The sequence below is a fragment of the Lacerta agilis genome, chromosome 2 (genome assembly GCF_009819535.1).
Source record: "Lacerta agilis isolate rLacAgi1 chromosome 2, rLacAgi1.pri, whole genome shotgun sequence".
In the NCBI taxonomy this organism is placed as follows: domain Eukaryota; kingdom Metazoa; phylum Chordata; class Lepidosauria; order Squamata; family Lacertidae; genus Lacerta; species Lacerta agilis.
Window position 1 is genome coordinate 6269626 of NC_046313.1, and position 18098 is coordinate 6287723.

The 18098-nt window shown below is 43.7% G+C and overlaps 2 protein-coding genes across 3 annotated transcripts; one reads left to right on the forward strand and one right to left on the reverse strand.

The window, feature by feature from the left end:
- Positions 1-1087: 1087 nt before the first annotated feature.
- Positions 1088-6341, forward strand: ZBTB39 (zinc finger and BTB domain containing 39). Of its 2 annotated transcripts, XM_033138422.1 has the most exons (2): positions 1088-2996; positions 5986-6341. In XM_033138422.1, the coding sequence occupies exons 1-2, from the start codon at positions 1229-1231 to the stop codon at positions 6150-6152; spliced, it is 1935 nt and encodes a 644-aa protein (XP_032994313.1). In that variant the 5' UTR covers positions 1088-1228; the 3' UTR covers positions 6153-6341. The 2 variants fall into 2 exon arrangements, with proteins under 2 accessions (XP_032994313.1, XP_032994312.1); XM_033138421.1 differs by lacking the exon at positions 5986-6341 and having other exon boundaries at positions 1088-3722.
- Positions 6342-9812: 3471 nt separating this feature from the next.
- On the reverse strand, positions 9813-17262 carry GPR182 (G protein-coupled receptor 182). The gene is made up of 2 exons (XM_033138423.1): positions 17172-17262; positions 9813-11278 (listed from the first exon to the last, which is right to left on the reverse strand). Exon 2 carries the CDS (start codon positions 11258-11260, stop codon positions 10178-10180), a length of 1083 nt encoding a protein of 360 aa, XP_032994314.1. The 5' UTR covers positions 11261-11278; positions 17172-17262; the 3' UTR covers positions 9813-10177.
- Positions 17263-18098: the final 836 nt, after the last annotated feature.

An 18098-nucleotide genomic window follows, 5' to 3' on the forward strand; every position in this document is an offset into this window, starting at 1 on the left:
CCTCCTTGACTTACCAAAAAGAGAGAGGAAGAAATCCGTGTTCACGACCCTGACAGAACCTTGCGCCTCAAACCTATTTGCACTTGCATCTTTTCTTTTCTTTTTTGCAGTGATGATGTCCATCGTCACTGCAAAAAAATAATAATAATGATGCAGTGATGATGTCCATCGTCGTCATCATTCACTTTGGTTATGAAGAGATCCCCATCACCTCATGTTGTAGCATCTCCCTGGAGTTTCCTTTCGTTTTCATGGAGGGCATTAGGGGCCCAGAGTGCTTGAAATTGTGCTAAGATAGCACCCCTGCCTGCTTGCTTAATGCATAGAACCTTAGGAAAGAACACAAGGGAGTTTTAACATGCACTGCACATATTTATTTTATTGTGTTGGTCCACCCTGGTTAAAAGTTAAAACCCACCTGGAGGCTCATAAACAAAAAAGAGACAACAGGTTGTGTTTGGAAGGAAATGTGCAGAGGGGAGCTTAAATTTCTAGTCTTTTGGCCTTCTGCCAACCAAGTTTTAAAACTTTCAGTCCGGTTGTTAAAAGGGGTTAGTAGAACTTATTTTCACAGTAGATGTGTCTTTAAAAAGGAGGTTTTCTGAAAGTGACAGGCTAAAATGAAATTTTTTAAAACATAGATAGGAATTGCAGTTTTGAACAACCCGAAAGGGAATGGTGTGAACTGGCAATCACACTCCCCCTGCCCCCAATTTGGAGAATTACTGTTATATCTGTGATGGAAAGATAGCTGGTGAACTGGTTCCAGAACTGTGAATATGTAGACCTAGAAAATGGTATGGAAATGTGTAATGTTACATTATGCAGAGTGATGCTACGTTCTGACTTTCTAATTTGTAGTATATGCACACCACACTCTTTCCCACCTCACACCCTCATAGCATTTTGTCAAAAGCAGCTATGTTTTCTTGTAATAAAAATAATAAATGTATGGAGTTTATTTATTTATTTATTTATTTAAGTCATCTTTACTCCACCTTTCCCTTTACAGAATGTCCAAGGTGGCATACTAATATTTTAGGTTTATTATATTTTTGGCTTCATTCAAAACCAGTAAGAACAGAAACTTAACTTTTCATTTTCTCCTCTCTAGAGGACCTTGCCAGGTGAGCTTCAGAGCCTGGAAGCCGCCTTCTGGTGCAGCTGAGGAACGGTCAGGAGTAAACAAGAAGTGAGCAGGAGAAAGAGGTTTTCAGCAGCTGTCAAGATGGGCATGAGGATCAAGCTGCACAGCACTGACCACCCCAACAACTTGCTGAGGGAACTTAACAAATGCCGATTGTCAGAGACTATGTGTGATGTTACCATTGTGGTGGGTAGTCGTACCTTCCCTGCACACAAAGCAGTGCTGGCGTGTGCAGCAGGCTACTTCCAGAACCTTTTCCTCAGTACAGGCCTGGATGTGGCCCGCACCTACGTGGTGGATTTCATTACTCCAGCCAACTTTGAAAAGATTCTGAACTTTGTCTATACCTCAGAGCTCTTTACAGACCTGATCAATGTGGGTGTCATTTACGAGGTTGCTGAAAAATTGGGCATGGATGATTTGCTGAAGGCTTGCCATTCCACGTTCCCAGACTTGGAAAACTCAGCCAACACGAAACAACCTTCTGTCTCAGGTGAAAGCCGGCCAACTGGCATGTCGACTGAGCCGAACCATGCCCTGGGTGAAATCCGAAACAGTGGGGAGCACCCGGGACCAGAGCGGAGTTGCAGTATGCAGAATGAAGCACCAGGTGGCTACAAAGAAGATTCTGCAAATGAAGGCAGCCATAACTTAATGCACCAGCAGACTCCCAAAACTGAAGAACAGGAATCGCCAGCACAGTTTACTGGTGCCATGAGCATTATGACACAGGGTGGTCTCAGCAGTGTCAGCATGGCTGTTCAAACCACTGTCAACTCATGTCACCCATATAAACTCCAGAACAATGGGGATTACAACAAAGGCAATTTTTTTGCTTCGGATGCATCACTGGATATATCAACAGGCAGCAACTCCTGCCCTAGCAATAGTGATCACTCCAAAGACCAGGGCTTTGGACAGATGGACGAGCTGCAGCTAGAAGATCTAGGAGAAGATGAACTACATTTTGAAGATCCCAGCGAGGAGCTAGGTGCTGCAGAGGAAGTTATTGAGCTGAGCGATGATAGTGAAGAGGAGCTATCCTTTGAGAATGACAGCCGTGATAACAAGGCCATGCCCTGTCAAGTGTGCAAAAAGGTTTTAGAGCCCAACATACAGCTGATCCGCCAACATGCCAGAGACCATGTGGACCTACTGACTGGCAACTGCAAAGTCTGCGAGACCCATTTCCAAGACAGGAACTCCAGAGTCACCCACGTCCTGTCTCACATTGGGATATTCCTCTTCTCCTGTGATATGTGCGAGACAAAGTTTTTCACCCAGTGGCAGCTCAGCCTTCACCGCCGCGAAGGGGTGTTTGACAACAACATTATCATCCATCCTAGTGACCCACTTATAGGAAAGGTCAACTTGTTCAGTGGGGATTTAGCATGTGCCACCTGTGGGAAGCCCCTCACCAAGGATTTTCATATGGTTCGGGGCCACATCTTGGACCATGTTAACTTGAAAAGCCAAACGTGTGGCGTGTGTGACCAGCGGCACCTCAATCTCTGCAGCTTGATGTGGCACACCCTTTCCCACTTGGGCATTTCTGTTTTTTCTTGCTCCGTTTGTGCCAACAGTTTTGTGGACAGGCACCTCCTGGAGAAGCACATGGCAGTCCACCAAAGCATGGAGGAAGCCCTCTTTCGGTGTCACTACTGTGGCCAAGCTTTTAAGCTGGAAGCTGCTTACCGCTACCATGTCAGCCAGCACAAGTGCAGCTCTGGCTTGGACCTTGTCCGGCCCAGTTTTGGCGACCGAATCCACCAGCAAGCTCTGCAGAAGAGGAAGCTGACAGAGGAGTTCCTAAGTGAGGATGTGGCTCTTCAGAGCCAACCTGGAAACAGTAAGTACAGCTGCAAGGTGTGCGGAAAGAGATTTGCCCACACAAGCGAATTCAATTACCACCGGCGGATCCACACAGGGGAGAAGCCATATCAGTGCAAAGTGTGCCACAAGTTCTTCCGCGGGCGTTCCACCATCAAGTGCCACCTGAAGACACATTCTGGGGCTCTCATGTACCGGTGCACAGTTTGTGGGCACTACAGCTCTACCCTTAACCTTATGAGCAAGCATATAGGTGTGCACAAAGGCAGCCTTCCACCCGACTTCACCATTGAACAAACTTTCATGTACATCATCCATTCCAAAGATACGGAGAAAAACACAGAAAGCTGATGTAGCAGTATATGCAGAGTAAGCACTACCTGCAGGTAGCAGAGAAGCTTGTTTCTGTTTTTAAAAAAACAACGTTACATTTTAATGGTCAGGCATCATCAGCATTGTACTTTATTTCCCTTTGCCTTGTTAGAGGGTTTCTTAAATCGCCGTTCTGTGAAAACAACAGCACGTTACATGTGTTATTGTTCTTGAGAAACCTGTCTGTTTACCTCCTGCTGAGTCCAGGGCTCATTATTTCAAGTCTTAGAAACAGGCTGTTGCCCCCCTCCTTCAACGGATAGGTTTCACACCTCATATCTCTCCTCCCTCCATCTCTAATTTGAGATCTTGAAAAGGTTTATGCTGCTAAGATATATTAATGCTACGCATCAGTAGGGATAGCAGGAGAGAAAGTGGGTGAGGGGGGGGGGTTAAAGGAATTGTTTTATGTGCTGCTATTGGGAGGGTAGAAGTTCTATAAAAACTTACAAATTTAGTCTCCAGCATGCTTACTCAGAGGTAAGTCCACCTTTGTTTAATGGTGACTTGCTGTCTGCCATGTAAGTGTGCTTTGGATTCTTAGCCTTAGCTTCATGTCAATAAGTTTGTATTTCCCTCCCACCGGGATTGCCATATATATGTTTTTTGGTTTTTTTTGGACAGCTCTTCCTCCTGTGCCTTTAACAACCATGTGATCTGCAGACATTCCTGAGTGTTAGGGCTGATTTCCATGTCACTTGCTGATTTCTGTAGGTAAAAACTGCCGGAAAAAGGCACAGTAGCAGATTAGGCTAGTTGTTTTGGTTTTTTTCTTCCAGTTCGCACCCAGCCTCTGCCTATTGCCCTTTTCCATGAAACTGTGAGTCGGTTTTACAAAGTTACAGTTTAACAAAATCAAAAGAGGGCATAAAAATGGTGTGGTGGAATGGAGGAGAGTTTTGCCAATGTGAACATTCTGGATTTTTTCTTTTTCTTTTGAAGGGGTGCCCTAGAAAGGACTCTTAGCTTTGAGCATAAGCATATAGAGGCTTTAGCAATAGTGTTTCATCTCCAACATCCACTTAAAAAAAAGAAATGTTCTTAGGGCACCATAAAACAGCTTTTGGGCTCCTTCCTTTCTTCCAGCAATATTAACTCAGTGCTGGTGTCTTGAACATTGAGATGAATGTCTCAAGGGTCACATTCTTGAAAGTCTTTGACATAGCTCTGTGGACAGTTCCTGGGTTTTAGGTTGCAGTTCTATACACAGCTGGGAATAAGTCCCATTGATCTCAAGAGGGCTTACTTCAGACTAGTTATGTATATTATTGCACTGTTAGTTCTGTTTGAAAATATATTGTTGCCTTAAGGAAATCTCTCTGGAAGGAGGAATGACAGGTTTGGGGCAGATTATTATCTCTCTTTTTTGAAGGGGTCCGTGTTGCATATTAAATATTCAGCTCTTAATCATTTGTTTGGAGGGATTCATACATCTTCTCAAAGTAGCACTTTTGTTGCAGGGGTATCCTATTTTGCAGCACACAAACCATAGTGTTTTGTTGCAGGGAGGAAAGCAATCCCTCCCTCTCCTCGCCCCAGCCCCCTTCTAGCACATCCACTGTGACTGTTTCATGTACAATGTGATTGTGTTGGTGTCACAGGTGCTATTGGCATGAAGAGATGTAACTTTTGTGCAGCGGTGAGGCCAGTTTGAATGTGCCTTTACCATTCAGTACATATAGACCTTTTCTCCAGGATTATGCTCTGACCAAAAAAACCAAACCCAAACAAATTTATCCAAAACACCCAGTTCTGCAAGTTTTCAGCAAAAGCCGGCTGTGGGTGGCATCAGTATCCTAATACCCATTACATCACCAAGAAGCATGTACCCAAATCCCCACAGCTTTTAAAATAGGCTCATTTTAGAAGGTACAGGATGAACAAAAAATGAGTAAGCATACAAGTGATGCTTTATAAAGAGGTGGGCACCCCCTCTGAAGTATGGGAAGAAGGACAAGCCTAGTGGTCAATCCAGCATTTGACTTGATAGGATGTGTGTTTGTCATACAGATTATTTAAACTGGGAGGATAAAGAATTTGCAGTGAAAGGTCATTCTTAAATTATATGTCTCTTCATCCTTGGGCAGCATGACATCACAACCATGGAGCGACATTAATTCCCCCTATCTCCATTGCAGAGCAATTATATAATCTTTTAAAATGTTTTATTCTCATTAATATTTTTAAAGTTGTCTTTAGAGTTTGAGGGCTGTCATGCTGGAATGCTTATTTAGCCCATCATCAAGAAGCAGTGGGAAAAACCATCAATTGATTTTTTTGTTTTTAAGTTCTTTAAGGGCTGTGCACTTTCCCCCTCCAGCCTGGAACACACTTCCCTTCTTGTTTTAATTTTTTACACTATAGCAAGGTATTCCCCCCCCCCCTTTATTACAGTGGTACTGGATTTGTGCTAGCATATGGGTTTTTTGTCATCTGAAATGCCTATGGGTTTTTGTCCCTTGTGGCAATGAAAAACCAGTGTGTGCTTGTGTAATTGACAATAACAATTCTGCTGTCTTTTGAAGTGAGGTTGTAACCTACCTTCCTTTTCCTTTTCCTTTTCCTTTTCCTTTTCCTTTTCCTTTTCCTTTTCCTTTTCCTTTCCTTTTCCTTTCCTTTTCCTGCAACCCTAACAGGTGCTTTCTGGAGGGATGCAACAGAACAGATTGATCGCAGGGCACAGATCCTGACTCAATTTGAACTACACTTGTGGCTTTATCCTATAGGTTGTACTTTATGCTTTCTAAGTGCAGTACTATGTGAAATCCAGGCAGGGGGAGGGATGAGAGAAGCGGAACGTTGACAAATGTAGCAGCTGGCTTGAGATCTGCCCCTAAGTTTAATGCAAACTACCTCATAAGGAGGAAGTCCTGGAGTCTTAAAAACCAGTGGTATGTACAAATAGGCTTCCAGGCTTCTGTATATGAAAACACTGTTATTAAAGAAAAACAGAAACCCACATAATGCTGCTCTAGCCCTGACGTATGGGGGGATGGAAAAACTGTACAGCCCCAGGAATCTCAGCTCTGAAAGTAATTCCAGTAGGGCAGCCTTGGGCAGGTTGCTTTGCTCTCTGCTTACAGTACCTACCTCTAAGGGTGTTGTGAAGATTGACTGCTTTGATTTTTGTCAAGGAGAAAAAGCACTTAGGTATGTCGTCTTGTTTTCTTATAAGAAAGTTGCCGTCTTAAAATAGCCCCCAGCATGCAGCAAGTGTTCTGGCCTATCTCTCAATTCCTTTCCTTCTTGTGGCCTCTGAATAGCAAACACCAGACAGGACACACTAAGGAATTAACTCAACAATATAGCGGATAAGAATATTCCTAAGTATAAGTAATGCTGGAAGCATTCAGTGTAAGGATATAAGAGTTGTCATAGGAATTTACTACTTCGAGTACCACTAGTATTAAGTTAATTTCAGGGCCACATGGCTAGACCCACAGGGCTTGAGAAAGGAACTGAAGCCCAAGAAAGCCCAAGGTCCAGCTGCGGACTAGTGGCAGATGGGCAGTATTTTAGTATTTATACGAGTCCTGGAAAATCAAAAAGCTTCATACTACCTATCAACTGGAGGGGCTGATGTTACACACTCTTATTGCTCCTTTATGCCTGAAGAGGGCTAGCCCATACAGTAGCACACGAGGCTAAGCCCCAGTCTCATCAGGCTAAGCCCCAGTCTTGGTCGCTGAAGCTCTTGGTTCAAGTTCTGGAGTCCAAAACAATTATGGATGTACCCCCCAGGTGTTGGAACAGAACCATGTTTTTGTAGTTAAGATGCCTTCATTGGAAGTGATGGAGAAGGAGCTACATTGGATCTCACCCAGTAAGGACTTTTCCTTATTCTCGACTTCTAGAGCTGTTTTCGTCTAGTTCTCCAGTGCCAAACTGCATCCAATGCAAACTTGGCCAGCTTTAGAAATTCCATTAAAAAAAAAAAGCATTCTGCCATGACAAAGATATGAATCATTGTGCTTGGTAGCGTAGCTTGGCCCAAGTAACTTCACCTGTCTGCCTCAAACACCCACACATCAACTCACCCCAAATTGTGAGTGAGGAATATTTAAAAATACCTACCTCACAAATGGAAAAGTTGTGAGGTGTAGTAAATGTCTGTAAAGTGCTTTGGAATCCTTAGGCGTGTAGAAAGACAAAGTATTGTAATTAAATAGCTTTGCTCTGTTTGCTATGCTACCATTTGTGAAGAATCCCTACCATTACCACCACAGTAGGGGAGGGTTCAGGCATGGAACAGGTGTTCCAGTCTAACACAGAAATCTTTGAAAATAATAAACAACAATGTTTTTGGAGACTAATGCTTTATTATTGCTCTTATTTTTGTGAACTCAAAACCATGCCCTCTCCCTTTTCCTCCAAAGATCCAGATGTCATGAAATAAAAAAAATAAAGCAGAGCATTGTGATTGCTGTCTAACCTTTCGGTTAAGTTAATTGTAGGTACTGACCTGGTTATTTAAGTGTTTAATATCTATTTGCTGTAAAGTTTGTACATTTTGTAAAACTTTTCTTCCTCAAAGAAAAATAAGTAGATGTCTAAAATCGTTGTACATCGGATTCTTTTATACTCCCATCATTTGGCACAAAAGTGTGGTTTTTATTTAGAATAATAAAATGAAAAACTCGAGAGTTTGCTGCATTGCTCATAGTTTGTGGTTGACACGCTATGGAAATATTTTCAGATCAAACGATAACAGAGGCTGCTCACCTGAGCCTTCTGCCTATGCCAAATGACTTTGCTCTGGGCTACTGGTGCTCCTGACTTCTGTAAATGCCTTGCACAAGGAGAGGCTGCTTTGCATGCAGAGGGTTCCAGGTTCAATCCTGAGCATCCCCAAGTAGGCCTGCAAGAGACTGCTGCCTGCAACCCTGAAGAGCTGCTTCCAGTCAGTGTAGACAGTACTGAGCTAGGTGAACAAATAGTCTGTCCCTGTATAGGGCAGCTTCCTTTCTTTCTATATTCATACATACAGACAGACATGTAACTGTTATGTTTTTGCCAGTATTGGGGAAAATGTTTGGGTCTCTCTGCCCCCTGTGAAGGAACCAATGTGTTGGGTCATTTCTGATCAAAAATGGTTTGGAATTAATTTTTCCTGCCTTGGCCTGAAAAACCTTTGGCCGGGCTGTTCATAAATACTTTTAAATAACATTCGAATGCAAAAGTCAACTCAGTGTGTTATAAACATCCTGCCTCCTTGTCTTCCTTCCCTAAACTTTATCCAAGTATTTTATTTTTTTAATCCAGATGTTCACTTATGTCCTTCAGCCCTTGGATAAGAGTGCTATTTTTAAGTGATTTGTTATCTTCTAGCAGTTGTAGTAACCTCCTCTCTTACCTTCTGTTCATATTGTTCTGAGATTATACTTGGCCTGGATCTGTGGCCCCATCACAATTCTTGTTGTAATAAAGGCCAAAGTGGTATTACATAGGAAATGCTGAGAACATTTTGCTCAGCGCTTCCTCTCATGTCCGACCTTGACCTCTAGGAACATGTGCCTTCCTAGAACCACTTAACTCTCACTTTAGAATGAGGGAACTCCAGATCACATACCCATTTACTCCATACAGGTAGGTAGCCATGTTGGTCTGCCTGAAGAAGTGTGCATGCACACGAAAGCTCATACCAAGAACAAACTTAGTTGGTCTCTAAGGTGCTACTGGAAGGAATTTTTTTTTTGTCCATTTACCCCATGTTTATGTGGCAGATCCCATGATTAAAACACGAAGGCCTATTCACATTATTATTATTTGAATGTTTTGGCAGCCAGGCACCCCAACCCCACCAAATCCCACCTCCATATGTTGGCGCCCACTCCATGGCTGCGTAATCTCTCATCACATGCAAGGGTCCAGTTTTTTTACATGCCTTTGCAAATATGTTTTTTTAGCTTATGATACCATGCTAAAATCTCAGTCCTTGGTTTTGTGAACAGGCCCTCAGATCCTCAACTTCCATTTTTTAAAGCTTTATTAAGCACCACTGGGCTGGAACCCTGTCAATAGGGTTAGCAGAAGCTTCTTGATTCAGTGCTCCTGGTTACCTCGGGAACTGAATCATCACATTTTCTGACTCTACCAGAAAGGACAACAGAGTTTACCCCAAGCCAAAACTTCAGGGTGGGAGTGCATTCAATTGGGAGATAAATCCCCGGCACCACCATTCCCTTAGGAGAGGTCCGTAGGCCCAGCATTGCGTTCCCTTCTCCAACCTCAGGCTGGCATCCCTGGGTGTAAATGTCTCTGTGGTGACTTTTTTTAAAATAAAAGGCTGTCTGCACACAAACTGCTAGAAGGGAGTTGTTGGTATCCTGGTTCCTCAGCCACAAGAAGTAATTAGTTGGATGCACACAAAAGAAACTTGGCAGTCCCTGTCCCACCCTTTCAGGGGCAGAATTACAGTCTTTGCGCCATCTATTTAATGATCAAGACACCCTCGTGTTTTTAGAATGTAATTTTCATTCAAAACTCTCCACAAATAAGAGGAAATTGACAGAAATCTATATCTTCCAAATAATCATAAAATTACAGGGTAGCAGAAACCAGAACATTTATTTCCATAGTTATTGTTTTGAGGTGGGGGGATTGTATGAGGGTTACCAGAAAACACAGGGCACAGCAGCATATAATCTCCACCACATTTCACCCTGTGTGGCCCTGCTTTCCCAAGATTTCAAGAAGCACTGATAATACAGCAGGAGTGTGTGCAGAGTGGTTCTTACTGAAGACTGCCCTTTGCTAGCGAGAGAGAATTGTCTGAATACGCAGGATCGTGTTCTGGAACCACAGCAACAAACCAAATCAAGTGCACGTTTAATTTGGCAAGGTGTTCTCTTTTGCTATGACAATGGAATGTTGGGTGTTAGAAGAGGAACCATCTCCCCCCTTTCGATCCATTTGGTCTTTGGGGATGTACCTGACGACAGCAGAGATGAGCTTCCCTCGGAAGTTCTTGCTCAGGAAGTTGTACAGGATAGGGTTGACCACGCAATGGAGAAGGGTGAAGCAGTCGATGATATCGTAGAAGAAGTAGAGGAAGTCCAAAAAGTGGCAGTGGAGGAAGATGCTGGTACCTTCGAGCGTCAGCAAAAGCAAAACCAGGTGGAACGGCAGCCAGCTCACTAGGAAGACGGCAATGTAGGCGTAGATGACACGGCAGTGCTTCCTGCCCTCGGGCTTGTTGCTGCGTTTGATGTGCCTCGCTGTCAGTATGTTGAAGACTGCCATGATGGTGAAGGGAATGAGGAACCCAATGAGGGCAGTGAGCAGGGTGAGAGCGAGGGCCCAGTTGTCGTAGGTCTCCAGGGGGGCCATGAAGAAACATATTGGCTCAATGCTGTCAATTAACTCCATGTGGGACACCTCTGGCAAAGGGATGATGGCCGCCAAGGCCCATATGCAGCAGCAAGCAATGCGCCGCACCAGGTGCTGGTGCCGGTGCCAGAAGTGGGAGGAGGTTGTCAAGGACACATAGCGGTCAACGCTAAGGCAGGTGAGAAAGAAGATGCTGCTGAACATGTTGGCAAAGTAAAAGTAGTGGGTGAAGTGGCAGAGGAAGCTCCCCCAGAGCCAGGTATAGTCAAGCATGACTTCCAGCATCCAGACCGGTAAGGAGAGGATCACACCCAAGTCTGCAATGGCCATGTTGAAGATGTAGAGGTTGACCAGGTTCTTGTGGCTTCGGGTCTGCCAATTTACCCAGATCACCAGGAGATTCTCCACCAGACCCACCACAAAGATGACGAGGTAGAGGACAAAGAGGAACACCCGCTTCACGCTCTCATCCAGCCCCAAGTTGCAGTAGTTGAAGGTGTAGTTGAGCAGGTGGGCAAGCTCTGTCAAGTTGTGGTACTCTCCGTATTCATTAAAAGGCAAGAGGTGGTCAGGCTCTCCCATTTTGGGTCAAAAAGTTAACTGTAAGAAGAAATGGTGGAGACACTTCAGTACTAGTAGATCTGGGCTGGTTTTTCCACACAACCAAATTAAGGAGGAATAATCAATACCGGAAAGTGTGATTTGCATTGCTCATTAGCACAGTTGCAACCCTTTGCTATGAATCCACATCAATCAATCCTAAGCGGTTTTTGTGTGTGTGTGTGTGTGTGTGTGTGTGTGTGTGTGTACAAGTTCTGAATTATTAAAATAATGGGTTGCTGTTCCCCCCCCCCCTATCCATGTGGGTCACTGGGACTCCTAACCAATTTGGGATTTTAAAGGTTTACCGGTATTTATTTAGATAACAAGAATGTCTAGTCCTTTTCCTATCGTGGGAAACCATATACCCATGGGAATCCTGCAAGCTTGGCATGAATGCAATAGTCCTATCAAACTCATGTACCTCATTCACTGCTTTCGATACCTGACGCGAGAGGCCTTCATTGAGATGGGTAGATAATGACAGCCTTATCCTCTCCTCCATGAATTTATCTTAACCACCTTAAAAAACCCATCCAAGTTGATGGCCATTACCACAACTGGTGCTGGCAAATTCCATAGGGGTGTGTGTGTGTGTGTGTGTGTGTGTGTGTGTGATGTTTTAATGTAGTTGTTCTATGTATTTTAATCAAAGGCAACTGTATTTTCATAATTGGCTTTATTCTTGTTATTTTGCCATTGTTTTTTTAGTTGCTTGTGATTCACCTTGGTATTTCTTCTTGAAATGAAAGGTGGTATATAAATTATTTTAATAACTACAACTCTGCGTTGTGTGAATAACTCTTTCCCCCCCTGTCCTGAATCTACAACCTTTCAGCTTCATTAGTTCTAATATGTGAGAGGGAGAAAACCGACTCTTGATTCACTTTCTCTACACTATGCATAATTTTATATGCCTCTAGCATGTCTCTCTTCAGCTGCCTTTCCCCTGTAAGTTAAAGAGGCCCAGACATTGTAAGCTCTGCTCACAGGGGACTTGCTCGAGCCCTTTCATTATTTTGGTTGACCCCTTTCTGCAAATGATATTATACTACGACAGCAGCTTCCATTTAGGCAAGTGTGGTCAGTCAAAGTGCACTGGGCAAACTGCCCCTCTGCCCTTCCACCCCAGAGTTATCATTTTCCCCAGTGCACCTGCGACTCACAGCCGCAACTGAGAATGCTGTGCAGTGACGGATGAGTGGGTGCCTGAGGATTACCACTGTCGCAAAGAAACACGAGGCTTGGGAGAGAAGTGCTGGCTGCTCTTGAGTGAGGCAGAGGAAAGTGAGGCAATGGCAAGGAAGCAAGAAGAGGCAGAGAATCATAGAATAGAATCATAGAATCATAGAGTTGGAAGAGACCACAAAGGCCATCCAGTCCAACCCCCTGCCAAGCAGGAAACACCATCAAAGCATTCCTGACAGATGGCTGTCAAGCCTCTGCTTAAAGACCTCCAAAGAAGGAGAATCCACCACACTCCTTGGCAGCAAATTCCACTGTCGAACAGCTCTTACTATCAGGAAGTTTTTCCTAATGTCTAGGTGGAATCTTCTTTCTTGTAGTTTGAATCCATTGCTCCGTGTCCGCTTCTCTGGAGCAGCAGAAAACAACCTTTCACCCTCCTCTATATGACATCCTTTTATATATTTGAACATGGCTATCATATCACCCCCTTAACCTTCTCTTCTCCAGGCTAAACATACCCAGCTCCCTAAGCCGTTCCTCATAAGGCATCGTTTCCAGGCCTTTGACCATTTTGGTTGTCCTCTTCTGGATTGGCAGGCCAATCTGGGAGGTTCAGTGGGAGAACCTATGCCCTGCTTAAGGTACCAGGCTCAATTTCGGGCATCTCCAATGAAAGGATCTGGGGAGAGAGCACTGTACCGAGGCTTACAGCACTTAGCACATTTATATATAAGCAGTGAATTAGCTGTTAATTCATTATATATATATATCTCTCTCCTGACTATGTACCGCACATTGCTACAGTTAAGCTACAAACCACTCTAGAATTACGATTCATTTGATTTAATGCTCAAAGCTAAATCAAAAGGCTTACAGAGATTATAATGCTGCCTCTTCAACAGGGTATGTAAATAACTCAGGAAAGAGCAGCTGTTAGTGAATAGGTTTAGGTACTTACTCCCTGAGGCCTTGGCTAAGGTGAAGTATAGTGCCCAATATAGCCCCCCCCCCCACACACAATTCCCCTTGCAACCTGGCGCCTCCTGCCCTAACTGTTCCCCTATGAAAAATTGCACCGCACACCACTGGCCACTGGGTTGTGTCCACCTGGGTTTTTACTCAAAACAGACCCACTGAAATTAATGGAGGTAAGTTGTGTCCATTAATGTCAATGTGTCTACTTGGAATAGGTCTAACATTCCCTACAGCTCATACTTGCCAACCATGGAATTCTGCAAAATGCAGCTTCGTGAAAAAACTCAGGGATCTCTACCAAAAGATTCTCAGAATCAAGATTCTCAGAATCAATCAATTAAGATTCTCAGAATCAAGATTTCACAGAACAATAGCTGGGATAGCTCAGTCAGTAGGTCACGAGACTCTTCATCTCAGGGTCATGGGTTCAAGCCCCACATTGGGCAAAAGATTCCCGCGTTGCAGGGGGTTGGACTAGACGACGACCCTCGTGGTCTGTCCCATCCAACTCTACAATTCTATGATTCTATGAACTCCTGAAATTAATTAGTTCAACCATATGCACACAAAGGAACAGTGCTGTAAACATGCCCTCAGTGTAGCCCCCCCCCCGTCTCTTTAAATGCAGAAAACCTGAATACTGGGGGAAAAAAGTATTAGGAAACTGTGGATAATAGAATCAATAATATCACAGAGTTGCAGAGTTGGAAGGAACCCTAAGGATCATCTAGTTCAATACCCTGCAATGCAGGAATATGCAGCTGTCCTATACAGGGATTGAACCTGAAATCTTGGCATTATCAGCACCATGCTCTAACCAATATAATCCATAATCAATTGTTGTCCTGCTCATCTCTTAAGAGATTTAGGAATACCTTATTGAGCTTGAATGTTAAAAATGCCCCAGGTTTAAATAAGGGTGGCTGCTAGAGCACATTCATGCACTGTTATGTATGCATCTGTTTCCTCACTAACGGCATTTATATTTCACATTTCTGCACATGCACTTGGTGCACCTTTCAATATAAAACTATGGCTTACTCCAGTTGGCTGTTGATTCTCCAAGGTTTATAGGCAGTCCTGCAATCTGAAATCCTTTATCTAGAGATGTCAGGGATCGAACCAAGGACCGGAGTGCCGAGCTACAGCTCACACGGGCAGCTCAGAAAACGGTCAGTGGGTCAGCGCCCATTCTGAAAATATCTTCAGCAATCTTTCCCAGGCCTGCTTCACACGACAGCCTTTAATCGAAGATGGTGCCAGAAAATACAAGCCTGGGACCTTATCCGTGCAACCTGCATGCTGTGCTACTGAGCTGTGATCCACAAGTTTTCCCACACTGATATTGGTTTTGGAAGAGGCTGGTTCTCAGACACTGACAAAGAGAGCACTGATTGGTTTGTTCCTAGCAACAGAAAAACCTTTTATTAAAGTGGTCCAGATGACACCTTTTTATAAGATCAGATGTGTGGTAGGTGAATGGTTGGCTTTTGAGTGCCAGACAACTGTTCCTTCATGCAGGAATAGGAACAATCCCACACCATGATCTTAAAGCAAATCCGTCACACACTTAAAGCACTAGACTTCCACCGAGAAGACGGATGTGATGGCCATCTTCAAATACCTCGAGGGCTGTCACATGGAAGATGGAACAAGCTTGTTTTCTCCTGCTCCGGAGGGTAGGGCATGAACCAATGGCTTCAAGTTGCAAGGAAGGAGATCCCAACTAAACATCAGGAAGAACTTTCTGACAGCAAGAGCCGTTCGACAGTGGAATGGTCTCCCTTGGGAGGTGGTGAACTCTCCACCCTTGGAGGCTCATGAGCTGAGGTTGAATCTGTCACGGGTGCTTTAGCTGAGATTCCTGCATTGCAGGGGGGTTGGACCACATGGCTCCTTGAGTCCCTTCCAACTCTACAATTCTATAATTCCATGATCAAAGAATCCTGAGAACTATAGTTTCCCCTCACAGGCAGTGCCGGATTTATGTACAGGTGAAACTCGAAAAATTAGAATATCATGGAAAAGTCCATTTATGTAAGCAATTGTTTTCATTAGCTACTGGAGTTTAATATATGAGATAGACTCATGACATGCCAAGCGAGATATGTCAAGCCTTTCTTTGTTATAATTGTGATGATTATGGCATGCAGCTGATGAAAACCCCAAAGCTGAAATTGTTAATTTGGGGTTCTCATCAGCTGTACGCCATAATCATCACAATTAAAACAAACAAAGGCTTGATATATCTCGCTTTGCATGTCATGAGTCTATCTCACATACTAGTTTCACCTTTTAAGTTGAATTACTGAAAGAAATGAACCTTTCCATGATATTCTAATTTTTCGAGTTTCACCAGTATAAGCTAAACACCCCACTCTCTTGGGGCCCCCAAAAAAATTTGAAGGGAAAAAAAACTGGACATACATTTCCGAAATACAGTTGTACTTCAGGTTACGTACTTAATAGGTTCCGGGTCGCTGTATGTAACCCGAAACGTACGTAACCTGAACAACGCGTTTTGCGCATGTACAAAGTGCGCAGAACACTTCTGCGCACGCGCGAAGTGCGCAGAATGTTTCTGCGCATGCGTGGCGGGTTGCACTTCCGGGTTACGGGAGCACATAACCCGAAAAGTACGTAACCCGAAGCGTACGTAACCCGAGGTACGACTGTATAAGATAAAAAACAAATAAAACCTACATACTACAGCAACAATGTTTTGTGTTTCGTAGGCTCCTATTTGTTATGTGCAAATGGCTTTAGATACCTATTAGGTCCATAAATTACCATATAGAATACATTCAACACAAAAAAACAGCGACAATGTGTTGTTGACAAAGGACAGCTGGACATATAAAGGGCCCCATTACCTCCAGTAGCTTAGGGCCTCATCAGACCTAAATCTGGCCCTGTCACAGCTATAATTCCCAGAATCCCTAACAAATTGCAGTTCCCGGGCTTCCTTGGGGGAAGTCATACACTCTACTTGTGCAATGGATGTACTTTAAATGTATGGTGTGCAACTGCCATAATTCTGAAGTAGGTTCTGGCTTGGTGAAAGGAGAATTTGGTGCATCTCAAAGGCTCTCTTTTATCAAATAAAAGGTACCATGCTGCTGATGGACAAATGGTTGTCAAGAGAGTTAGAATGAGGCTTTACTTCCCCTTTCAGGCACACATTATTTTGACTCACAATCACAATGTTTTATAGATTATTGCATTTTAATGTTCTGTTGGAAGCCGCCCAGAGTGGCTGGGGAAACCCAGCCAGATGGGCGGGGTATAAATAATAAATTATTATTATTATTATTATTATTATTATTATTATTATTATTATTATTATTCTGGTCAAACAGATTTTTGCAGGTTGTGTAAAACGATGCAAAGTCTTGCCACACCTGCTTAACAGTGGGACACGCGGCAATGCCTCTCTCAAAATTCCTTCTTTCACCCTCCTCAAAAGGACAACAATCATTGCCTGTCTTAGAAAAAAAGATTCATAACTTGGCAGCCACTGCAAACAAATAAATAAAATAACTTGCACTTTCTCCAGGGCATTTGGAGGAAGGAAGGGAAAGTTGCTGCTTCTTTAAGCAGACGGAAATCTGGAATCTGTAACAGAGGTGTCTCTGGGAGGGTCTCTATACAAGCTTAGATGCTGGTGAAAAGCTTTGTTTCTGGAGAAGAGATGGAAAACTTGGAAGTTTATTTTTTATGCATTGCTTACCTTATTGGAAGCCAAAGACGATCCTTTGCTGTGCTGAGATGATGGACCTCTGGTCTGAAGTGTCTCCAACTTTCTGAAGTGTCTCCAACTTGGTAGCTCAGCTGGGTCTATCGGTGGAGTCTTTCCAGGAATGTGTGTTTGCCGCTGCCTGCCTCGCTGCCGCTTTCCCTCCCTCTACACAGGAAATGAGCATCATAGCCTGTTATCCTGAGAGCACAGGCTTTGGTGTAAAAGGAGCTGTCAAACACGGTCCCATCCCTTGGACCTTCCCTTTTCTTGAATGCGTTCAGATTTGGCTCACATGGCCTGGCAGGCACCAAGGACAGATATCAGTCGATTCAGAGAGGCCCATGACAACTTTCGAAGAACATCCGAGGATGCAGATTTTTCCTGTGGTTGATTTCCTTTCTCTGAACTGCTGTTTCAAAGCTTGCCTCTCTGGTCAAAACCACAGCATCTATAACAATGCAACCAGAACAAAATAGAAAATTCTTTCCAGTAGCACCTTAGAGACCATCTGAGTTTGTTCTTGGTATGAGCTTTCGTGTGCATGCACACTTCTTCAGATACACTGAAACAGAAGTCACCAGATCCTTAAATATAGTGAGGGAGTGGGGAGGGGTAATAATAATAATAATAATAATAATAAACTTTATTACGGTCATAGACCAGCAAAGTGGGGAGGGGTATTACTCAGAAGGGTGGTGGGAATGGGTGATCAGCTGATAGGTGTGGAAAACCTGTTGACGACTCTTAACGGCTGCAATTAGTCTTGCAGGGAAAGTCAAGGGGTGAGATGGCTAAAGATAGCTTTGTTATGTATAATGAGATAAGAATCCAATGTCTTTGTTCAGACCAGGTTTCTCCATGGTTTTAAGTTTGGTGATTAGTTGCAATGCAACCAGAGTCATTGGGTGTTGCTACAGA